The following is an 11,253-nucleotide window of genomic DNA, read 5'->3' as shown; positions in this document are numbered from 1 at the left end:
TCATGAACAACCCACATTAGCATACACTAATCTACAGATTACATAATAGGACAAGCTTTTTCTAGAAATAAAAGGGATAGTCCCACAACTTGTTCAGGAAATGGTATATCATGGTACACCAGACAGAAGTGCATAATTTTTATAGCCTGTTATTTATTTACAAACAATTCTAAGTTAAAAACTTATTTTGCTTGGGGCCGGCCCCATGGCTTAGCGGTTGGGTGCACGCCCTCCGCTGCTGGCCGCCTGGGTTCAGATCCGGCTGTACTGAGGTGGCGTCCCACATACAACAGCTGGAAGGATGTGCAACTATGACATGCAGCTATCTACTGGGGCTTTGGGGAGAAAAAGGGAAAAAAAGGAGGAGGATTGGCTATAGATGTTAACTCAGGGCCGGTCTTCCTCAGCAAAAAGAGGATTGGCACAGATGTTAGCTCAGGGCTGCAAAAAGAGGATTGGCACAGATGTTAGCTCAGGGCTGATCTGCCACACACACACACACACACACACACACCAAAACTTTGCTTAATCCTTTTAACCATCTGTGGCAGAAAGGCTAGACTTTATTTGCCCCATTTTACAAGCAAGACTGGAAATATTCCCATATTTAGTATGAGACTGATCTGGGATACAAACCCTGGGCTTCCACACTCACAACTGCTCTTTTCCCATGGCTTTTTCATACATCATTTTGAAGTAATTTGATTTCATAATGCTTTATGGTACGAGAGTTACATCTGTAACATCTATTCCTGGCAGGTTAACTCTTGAGCCAACCAACCTAATTAATTACTCATAACCTGGTACATTTTAAGGCATTATTACACCTCTAACTCAATCTCACAGCTGTTTGAGGGTCCCATGAGCCAAAACTGCAGCAAAGCTGATCTTCAGGGACAATGGTTAATATAAGCATGTTTACAAGTCTTAACCTGGGCCTGGTACACCCTCATCCAACTGCTTAGATGGCAAGTTGAGGCAATTGAATGACAGGAGCAGAAGGCAGGCTCATTTAGGGGTGGACACTGATGATAAACACAGTACAATCAGACCTCCCTTTTTAGGTGCCCAGGAGCCTGGTCTACTACGTCATTACCAGCAGAATAGAGGGCAATAGAGGGCATATTCTAGACTCCAGAAGTCTAGAATATGCAAGGAAAGGGTCTAATTAAATTGCTTGCCTGGGGCCTAAAAGACAAAATAGCGCAAATTTCATCCATGCCAAACCAAGAAAGTGGTTCATTCTTTTCTGATTTGGGTTTTAGGCAGAGGACTGATCATCAGGGAAACCAGAAAATTCCATCCTGAAGCCCAGTGGAAATAAATGGTAGGCATTTCCCCAAGTTACAGCTGGGACAGGGGCTCAGCAATCTACCACTGTGTTCTTAACATCAAACAGCCAATTAGCTCGAAGGACAAAAGCTATTTTGCTAAGCTTTGGTCTTCCACAGGACACGGAACCAGGAGACAAGCAAGGTGAGGGCCTGGCTGACCAATCCTGATAGTGCAGGACTTCCTCACATAAGGACCATGGGTTCCTGCAAAGGGTCTACAAACACCCTCAACTTTCAAGCTTTGAGTTTATTCATGCGTTCCTGGGGAAAGGGTCCTTTCCCTTCTCATACATCCAAGAATAGGTTGAAACCCCAAGCTGCAGAAAAGGACCAAGCCAGCTGCAGGCTAGGATAAGGAAACCACCAGATACACTTCGAGCCAGCGAAGTCCGAGAGCTCGCAAAGCCATCCCTGAAAAGTTAGAACACAGACTCACAGCAGAGACAACTGAGCACTATTTTTGTGCTCTTCTAATCCTATTTTAAGTTCTTTCCAAAACAAGGCCCTAGGAATCTCCAGGTTCAAGTATGCCTCTGGGCTTGGTCCACTGCTGTCTGGTATTTATTCACCAAATAAATAGATAGATAGATCTATTTATAGATAGAAAATGTGACAAAGCAGGACTGCCTCCTCTGTGGCATGAGTCCTTTGCTAACTTCAGAGGTGGCAGCGGTGGCCAACGTGGAAAATACACTGGAATTTTTCCTCGGAACTGGGCTGTGATGAGAAGTGCCTGCTAGGAACATCACTATCTTCTCCTTCCTCTCCAGTTCCTGAAGATATAGCAGAAAATAATCTTCTTTGAAGATACTGGATAATGATTCCAAAAATAAAAACAACCATGCTTCCAACGCATTGTGCTTTCAGATATTCTGAAGAAGAATAACACAACTTCATTAATACAAATTCACTGCAACTTGGCACCTAAGAGTAAAAACAGTAATAAAAAGCAATTTCAAAGAGTTGAAATTCCACAAAAGAGATGGTTTAGATTTTCAAATCCTTTTTGAAATTAGTTTTAATATTATTCTCTCCCCAATTCCAGCTAAATGACCACAATACAGTGGTTTTGTTGTTGTTGTTACTCAACAACCTCTAGCCTGTAATTCTTGGGATATACATTCCCACACCCTAACCAGGCGCTCACTGCTCCAAGCAGGTCTCCATCCACCAGCCTCCTCTCTCCCCCAAATGCCAAGTTTACTCTCCAATACTGGCAAATGCAAAAAGAATTTTTAAGTGGCAAGACATGGTCCATCAAGTCAGCCCAGCCTCACCTGGGTTTAGTTTAGCTGCCGGATGAGCTGATTGATGCGTTCACCTCGATAGCCAGGTGAGCCCACCTCCTTGAGGAAGCCCACTCTATTGTTGGTAGCGTGACGGGCCACTGAGAGGTGGAAAGGGCGCAAGAACGCTGAGATCATCTGGAAATTCTTCCCCGGGAAGGCAATTTCATGAATGAGGTCTTCCAAGCAAATGACACCAAACTTGCCTAAGAAACATAAGGTACAGATTCCTTTATTCAACATTTACCCAGTGTATACTGCAAGGCTCTTATATGCCAGAGCTGGGTACCCTGCCAGGTTCTTGGGACTCCAAGAAGACTATGACCTGGATCTCACATTGAGACCACCAGATCCTTGCTTTCTGCCCCAACTGACCCCTAATATGCAACACTCACCCAGGTGCTCCTCAATCACTGTGTTGTCTGTCAGAGGGATGGTTTTATTCTTGACCCTGGCTTGTCCACGTTTCAAGATGAGTTCCCGGACAGACTTCAGATTTGGAAATCTATGTGAGGCAGAATAAAGGACAGCCTTAGCCAGCCCCTGGCACACTGCATTACAAGGGCCACTCAGTCCTACAGCCTGGCTGAGGAGACATTCTCCCAAGTACCCCTTCTCACCAGGAAGTGCCCTGCAATCACACTGCAGCTGGGATGCTTGGGAATACACAAGTGAAGAAGGGGGTAAACAACCAGAGTGGCCCTGACTATGTAATTAGAAATTAAAACTTATGGATATAAATATTCACCAGGCAAAAACATTTATTTCCCAGGCAAAAATAAAACAAGTCCTGGCTTAGAGTCTAGGACTTTGGCCTTAGGCAACCCTCTACTCAAGAGGATGCAAGAGTTTGAAATTAGGGGCCGACCTGATGGTGTAGCGGTTAAGTGCGTGCGCTCCGCTGTGGTGGCCCGGGGTTCGGATCCCGGGCACACACGGACGCACCGCTTGTCAAGCCTTGTTGTGGCGGCGTCCCATATAAAGTGGAGGAAGATGGGCATGGATGTTAGCCCAGGACCAGTCTTCCTCAGCAAACAGAGGAGGATTGGCAGATGTTAGCTCAGGACTGATCTTCCTCACAAAAATAAAAAGTTTGAAATTAAATGCGAGCCTTGTTGGGGTTTAATGTTTGAAGGAATACTACTCTTATACAAGCACTGCCCCTAGCTCTGCTTCAAGACTCCAAGAATTTCTCTCTCCTTTACCCATCTTACTCAGCCCTAGCCTACCAACAAGCAAGCACTGCCATGGTACTGTTCACGGTACATTATCAGCAGCACTGACACCTCCTGCTGTGCCTGTCCCATGTTCCAAGGCTCTTAAGGCTGGCAGCTGATTTCTGCTGACTGTGGTCACAGCAAAATGTTCCTTTAACACGGCAACACAGGCCTTGGAAAACAGTACCCTGTGCATCCTAATGTTCTCAACATGCTCAAATACAATTTAATGTGAAACCAGACACAAAAAAAACTATACTCACCCCCAGGTCACATAAGGTTCCACTACACGCAGCATTTTTATAGTGTGAGATGTCACTTTGACAAAGACACCACTGAAAATCTTCTTTAGGCGAAGCTTTGCAATGGTATTCTGCACCAGTAAACTCACCCCATTAATCCTGAAACGGAGGAAGTCAGGCTCTATTCAGGTTATGTCAGTCCAGTGAGCACCTGTGAAATGTATGCCACTACTGGCACCCAGAGAGTAGACAGACCGTGCCTCAGAGCTCAGCTGAGTGGGAGGCAGCTATGTAAACAGACCATTTCCACGTGATGTGGAGCAATGCCTGATGCTATGGGAAAAGAGATGGTCCCTGCATTTGTGGTGTGTGCGCCTGTGTGTGGGGTGGGGCTATGTGTGTCAAGCTAAGGAAACTGAACTTGCTTCTGTGGGAGGTTAAAGCTACGGGAGATTTTAAGTAAAGACGACATGATCAGATTTCTTTTTGACAATCACTGAGGAAACCATATAAGATAGATCTGAGGGGCCGGGCCCGTGGCTTAGCGGTTAAGTGCGTGTGCTCCGCTGCTGGCAGCCTGGTTTCGGATCCCGGGCGCGCACTGACGCACTGCTTCTCCGGCCATGCTGAGGCCGTGTCCCACATACAGCAACTAGAAGAATGTGCAGCTATGACATACAACTATCTACTGGGGCTTTGGGGGAAAATAAATAAATAAATAAAATTATATAAAATCATAAGACAGATCTGAGAGTGTGACACCAGATGCAGGGAAACCCAGTTAGAAGCTAATGTGATAGTCCAGGAAAGAGATCACTGGCAGTGGTAGGAGGGCTAATAAAGAGGGTTCATAAATACTTAAAACCTACAGGTTCCTGGTTTGGGTGACTGGCTAGGAGAAACAAGAGGAGGCAGAGTTGTATGTGCAGGTAGGAATGGGTAAGGGAAGTGTCACTAAATGTGGAAAAAGCTTTATGCACTCTCCTCAGCACTGAATATGCTCCATCCCCCCACTAGACCTTGGTTCAGCTCCTAGAAAGATGCCTAGATTCCCTCACATCAGGACTCTTGGCATCTACACCTACAAAGCCTTCCCCCAACACCCTTTCATGTTTGCAGGTCTCAGCTTCAAGTGCCTGCTTTAGAGAGTGTCCTTAACCAGTGCACACACACACCCTCCACTACCAGCCCTCCAACCCCCACTTGGCCCTCACAGCACTTGGCATATTTTCATGTCTATTTGCCTAAAGTAAGTTTCCTTAACCTTCAAGACAAAAAGTATGTTGTGCTCAACTCTGAATGCCCAGCACAACTTGCCTTAGTAGCTTAAGGCCTACTATCTCCTCATCCCCTGGAGACGGGGTCTAAAGCTGAACGAATAGTTTGCCCAGCCTAACGGCATCTCGCAAGTACCCTACCTTTGGATTCGTACGACAAAGGCCAAGGAATGTTCATCTGGCACTTCCAAGGCGTGAGGTTTCACTTCCAGTCGTCTGAGGCGCACCCTGTCACGTTTTTGCCGCCAGGAATCATGTAGGAACCATTCCAGTCGCTTAAATCTGAGCTCTTTTCCTTTCTTCTGCTACAGAGAAGGCAGACCATCACCACCATTTTGTGCCTCTATTTATCTTTACTACCACAACAGTACTTCACGAATCACTATTCACAGAGCTTATTTCCTCCTGTGTTCTGCAAAGGGGAGCAAATGTCCTCTATTCTCAAATAAGGAAAAAATGAGATACCGAAATAAAGGTGGAGTTGAGAAAACTTGGGAACTACTGGGACAAGTCCTTGCTAAACAAACAAACAAAAAATCAGTTTACATGCTGTTAACCAATGTTTACCAACAAGTGTTTATGGAACCTAATTGTGTTAGGCATCATAAAGTACAAATCAAGCATGAGCTTTGTTCCTGCCTCCAAAATACTTTTACAATTTATGTATTTTTTACAAATTACGTATTTTTCTCCAAAACCATTTTGCAAATAGTAAAAATTGTTTGGCACGTTTAAAAAATAGGTATGTGTTCCTCCAGGTACACAGGTATGTCTGGTCTCTCAAATCATTCGATATGTAGCTAGAAGGAACAACTGCCATTTCACTTTTCCCTTCACAAACTTGATTCCAGAATTTTGCCTGCAGAAAGCGTTTGATAAATATTTGCTAAATGAAGGCATGAACCCTATACATGGTATAATGGAATTGATGGAGGAAGGGACTGTCCACACCAAATCCAGTTCAACCCGTGCTGGATAAACTCACCAAATACCACTTCAAATCCCTTCCTCCTGGTTCCCCAGCATTACCTTCCTCTTTTCCAAAAGTGCCTGCTTTGCCTGGGTGGCTTTGAGGGCCTGATAAGCCTTCCTCTTTTTCAGGAGATTTTCCGGAACCAAAGGGATCTTTTTTCTTTGCCTGATACAGAAAATCGAGATCAGCAACAAAGTTTAGGAAATAAATCTTCAACGAATTTCCAAACTATTTCCTGAGCTTCGGGAAACATTACTGACTTCAAATTCCTAAGGACTGAGACCCCTAACATTCACTCGTCCCCAAAGCCTTAAAAAGTCCTCACTCCCTGGGCCTCTGGTTCTCGTATACGTCAATGGAGCTTTTACTGCCACAGCCTTTATAAACACTAGTACCACTAGCAACGACATGATTCTAGCAAAACCCTGTGGGGCTGGGGTGCGTGCAGATCCATCTGCAGGGGGAACACTAAAGTCAGGCTGGGAGAACCCAACTCTGGCACTCTCCAGCCCGCTGCCTAAAAGTCAATCTTCACCCCTCCAGGGAACCGAACTCGACGGCGGCCCCCCCCTCGCCCCCCGCCCCAACCCTCTGGCTCCTCAACCCTCGCCCGACCCTCTGTAATCTGGAGCCTTTTCTATTCTCTTCCTTCAGCTCACAAGTATCTTTATCTTCCGCCACCGAGGAACAAACACCGTGGATGGCACCGGATGCTCAAGACCCCACTCCAAAGAGTCAAAGCCCCAAACTCTTACTCTTCCTCCGCCATCTTCCCGCTGCCGCGGCTCCCGCTCATGCGCAGCCCCACCACGTGGGAAAGAGAGGAACCGCTCTATGTTTACTTGACCATAGAGACGTCTAGTCTAGCTCACGGCTGGCTGACCCCGACAGTCACCGCCCTCTCAACAGCAGGGACCCGCCCAGGTTTTGCTAACCCTGATTCCTCCAAAAGTTGTACAGAGCTTCCTTCGCACTGCTTCCAAGCATTTTAGAGCCTGTGTTACCTTCAAAATCCAGCCCTTTTCATTTAAGCTATATTCTCATAAGGCTGATGCCCGGGCTATAAACAAGGAGACGCTTCCCACAATGCACCTACGACGTCCGGTGTTGGTGGGCGGCGCTCTTCCGGCTTCTGCTCCGCTGCGGCCCTCTGGAAACGGGCGCAGGGGATCTGGGGGTAGGCTTGTCACTTAGTAGCGAGCTGGGGTTGAGGCTTTGTCTCTGAAGTGTGGGTGGAGGTGTTGTGGACCATTTAGGATGGTAAGGAATGCAGCTCCGATTCTGTCTGCCCGGCTCCGTCAGTGGGTCCCTGAGCAAATTATTTAACCCTTCTGTACCTTGGTTTCCTTTACCCATAAAAAGGTGTAATAATGGACCTTACCTAATAGCGTCATGAGGATTATATGAGATAGCCCAGTAAAACGCTTAGCACAGTGTCTGACTGTAAGCAGCCAACACTATGTTAATTATTAGTGATGGACCGAAAACTAGAAATTCCTCCTTGCCATCTCAGAACCTTCCCTCATAGCTCTCACCACCTGGAATAACGCGTCCTTCTCTCCTGGTGTTCATAAAACGATGAAAAACAACTCACGTCCTGTCTTTTCTGGAAGCCTCTAGAGCAGCGCATCTCAAGCATTAAGGTGCATAGGAGTCACCTGAGGATCTTGTTAAAATGCAGATTTTTATTCAGAAGTGGTTGGGGGGGTCGAGGGTTGATACTTTGCGTTTTTAACATGCTTCAAAGTGATGCAGATGCTTCAGGTCTATAGGCTGCACTTTGACTAGCAAGGTTCTAGAGTAGTTTCTTTCCTTTCTCTGAATTCTTCTAGCACATTATTATTATATTTTTAGCATTTCTTCCCCGTGATACTAGGAGGGCGGGGATCATGCCTGCCTTGCTCATCACTGTTCCTAGGGCTCTAGCACAGGTTTCTCAATCTTGGCACTATAGGCATTTGGGGCCAGATAACTCTTTGTTAGGGGTGACTGTCATGTGCATTGTAGGATGTTTAGCAGCATCCCAGGCTTCTACTCGGTACATGCCAGTAGCACCCACACCCCCGTTGTGATAAATAAAAATGTCTCCAGGCATTGCCAAATGTCTAGCACAATACATATATCTATCCTAAGGTCTAGGGCAATGTCATTATTTGACAGTCGGCACTTATAGACTTCACCACAGACTTTCCCCTGTACTATTTTGTTTGTTGTTTTTCTAATTACGTTGGGCGCTCTGAAGGCGGGGAATTTGTGTCATGCTTCTCTGAATCTTTCACAGCACCTGTCACAACAATGGGCACCTGCAGGGGCTCGTTAACTATCTAAGCTTAAGGCGTCATATTGGTATGTGCTGTGTAACTAGTCCAACCAGAAAGTTCCATGCACGGAGCTCACTACCTGGTAAATAAATGTCAAAGGACAACACAATCTTCAGAGTCACAGACTGGCATGAGGCTCATTCTCATCCACTCTTTCAGCAGCACCTCACCATGTGTCTCTGTAAAGAGGCAAAAACAGAAGGGTCGCCCAAGTGTAAAACATCCATTAGATAGTAAACAAGGAACAAAAATAAGTCAACATTTTGTAACTTCCCTTATCTACAGATAAAGGTAGGTTCTGTGGTACTGATGGTATTAAGGAGAGGAGGAATTTCAGCGGTATTAATTTTATTTATTTATCTATTTATTCCCCCAAAGCCCCAGTAGATAGTTGTATGTCATAGCTGCACATCCTTCTAGTTGCTGTATGTGGGATGCGGCCTCAGCATGGCTGGAGAAGCGGTGCGTCGGTGCGCGCCCGGGATCCGAACCCCGGCCGCCAGCAGCGGAGCACGTGCACTCAACTGCCAAGCCACGGGGCCGGCCCTCAGCGGTATTAATACTCCTGGCTGAGAGAGACTTGGAGACCAGGAATCAGGCAAGGTTTTCTAATGCCAGCAGATGGTGCTAGGAGAGTACTTATTCTCAGGGCCAAAGCTATTCCCCCAGACTGACCCGGAGAAAGAGGTCAAGTCCTCTTCAACCCAAAATTGTTCACTAACTGAATCCATTGACCATGTGCCCTAGCACGGAACAAGATAAAGATTTTTTATGTCAAAGTGAGGTTACTGAATGAGAGCGAGGCATGGCCATTTACAGCTTCAAGAATCTTATTCTTTTTTAGCCTGTCCTCAGAGGCTTCTGTTCTCTTTTTTCTTAACCACTTCAGTTGTCCATCATTAGGGAATGGTTAAATAAATTACGGAAGACTACGCAATTATGTACAGTGAGGTAGGTCTTCACGTCCCAGAATCTCAGTGGTGGGTGTTTTTAATTTTTTGGCCTGCTGACATCCATTCCCATTTCTTAACAGAATCCCATTTCTCCTGTGGACTGGCCTCTCCCTCATCGTGCACAGCCTTGGGAGGGCAGGATATCATATCCAAATACTTGGCCTCGTAATACATAAGTTGAAGGTGTCTCTGGAAGATCTTTTCAACTTCTTCCACCTCCCATGGGAGACCCTAAACTTCTCTGGGTTTTGAATCTTTTTGTTTGTTTGTGAGGAAGACCAGCCCTGAGCTAACATCCATGCCTATCCTCCTCTTTTTGCTGAGGAAGACTGGCCCTGAGCTAACATCCATGCCAATCTTCCTCCACTTTATACAGGACGCCACCACAGCATGGCCTGACTAGCGGTGTGTTGGTGCGCGCCCAGGATCTGAACCTGGGCCGCCAGCAGTGGAGCGCCCGCACTGAACTGCTATGCCACGGGGCCAGCCCCCCCTTTTTTTTAATAGCTGTATGTCATAGTTGTACATCCTTCTAGTTGCTCTATGTGGGACGCTGCCTCAGCATGGCTTAATGAGCAGTGAGTAGGTCTGTGCCAAGGATCTGAACTGGCGGACCCTGGGCTGCCGAAGCAGAGTGTGAGAACTTAACTGCTATGCCACCGGGCCAGCCCCCTGAATCTTTTTTAAAGTTTATTTTATTTTATTTGGTGAGGAAGATTGGCCGCTGAACTAACATCCGTTGCCAATCTTCCTCTTTTTGCTGAGGAAGATTGGCCCTGAGCTAACATCTGGGCCCATCTTCCTCTACTTTATATGGGATGCCACCACACCATGGCTTAATGAGCAGCGTGTAGGTCCGTGCCCGGGATGCAAACTCTCGAACCCCAGGCCGCTGAAGCAGGGTGCGCAAACGTAACCACTATGCCACCAGGCCAGCCCCTCTGGGCTTTGAATCTTGAGCAGAGTGATGATAGAAGAAACGTAGGAGGTTTGGGGCAAGACTTTTAAGGATTTCCACCTACTAAGACCTCCTGGAGTTTCCTTGTTCCTGTCCTTCTCAAGCCTGGTGTTTCTTCAATCTTCCCTTCAGTCCTTATCCTTCCTATAAAACTCCTTTATGCTGGTTAACCAGATCTGTTTCTGTTGCTTATAACCAAAGAATCCTGACAATAATACTCCCGGACGTTTGGTTACATGTGAAAAAGCAAAATACTGAATAGGGTGTAAGAGCGGTCCCAGATTATTTTGTTATTGTTTTTGCTTTTTGGCTATAAATGTATTTGTATGTAACAATTCTGGACGGATCTACAAGAAACTTGAAACATTTTTGGGAAATGGGAGTAGGTCCTGGAACAGGAGAAAAATTTACATTTATTTTATGCCCTTTATCATATATGTATTAGTTTAAGAAAAACTAAGGTATTACTCAGGTATTACTCTCCAGGTAATTAGGTTCTTGTGATTTGCCTGTTTTAGAAACCACTTGACTATATGTTTTTAAAGACTCCTTTCAGGGGCTGGCCCTGTGCCCTAGTGGTTAAGGTCGGCGTGCTCTGCTTTGGTGGCCTAGGTTTGCAGGTTTGGATCCTGGGTGCGAACCTATACCACTCGTCAGCCATGCTGTGGCTGCAACCCACATACAAAATGGAG

The 11,253-nt window shown here is 46.1% G+C and overlaps 1 protein-coding gene across 3 annotated transcripts; it reads right to left on the bottom strand.

The window, feature by feature from the left end:
- Positions 1–529: 529 nt before the first annotated feature.
- On the bottom strand, positions 530–7,293 carry RPL7L1 (ribosomal protein L7 like 1). 3 transcript variants are annotated; one of them, XM_014782699.2, is made up of 7 exons: positions 7,085–7,293; positions 6,386–6,494; positions 5,498–5,658; positions 4,101–4,238; positions 3,016–3,125; positions 2,612–2,826; positions 530–2,206 (listed from the first exon to the last, which is right to left on the bottom strand). In XM_014782699.2, exons 1-6 carry the CDS (start codon positions 7,123–7,125, stop codon positions 2,618–2,620), a joined length of 768 nt encoding a protein of 255 aa, XP_014638185.1. In that variant the 5' UTR covers positions 7,126–7,293; the 3' UTR covers positions 530–2,206; positions 2,612–2,617. The 3 variants fall into 3 exon arrangements, with proteins under 3 accessions (XP_014638185.1, XP_087294729.1, XP_004424198.1); XM_087438603.1 differs by having other exon boundaries at positions 530–2,258; positions 5,498–5,661; positions 7,085–7,291; XM_004424141.3 differs by having other exon boundaries at positions 5,498–5,661; positions 7,085–7,289.
- Between the last annotated feature and the right edge of the window lie 3,960 nt (positions 7,294–11,253).

Source organism: Ceratotherium simum, chromosome 13 (genome assembly GCF_057802395.1).
Source record: "Ceratotherium simum simum isolate JZ-2026a chromosome 13, ASM5780239v1, whole genome shotgun sequence".
NCBI lineage: Eukaryota > Metazoa > Chordata > Mammalia > Perissodactyla > Rhinocerotidae > Ceratotherium > Ceratotherium simum.
The sequence above is the reverse complement of the archived record's forward strand: the minus strand, read 5'-3'. Positions and strand labels throughout refer to the sequence as shown.

Bases quoted from the DNA above. Each gene is read 5' to 3' on its own strand.
- RPL7L1 (XM_087438603.1), bottom strand. From the start codon at position 7,125: ATGAGCGGGAGCCGCGGCAGCGGGAAGATGGCGGAGGAAGA. The intron at 5,662-6,385 runs GTAATGCTGGGG...CCTTCTCTGTAG, and splicing joins CACTTTTGGAAAAGAGGAAG to CAGAAGAAAGGAAAAGAGCT. The intron at 3,126-4,100 runs GTGAGTATAGTT...TGCCTCACATAG, and splicing joins GAACCTTATGTGACCTGGGG to ATTTCCAAATCTGAAGTCTG.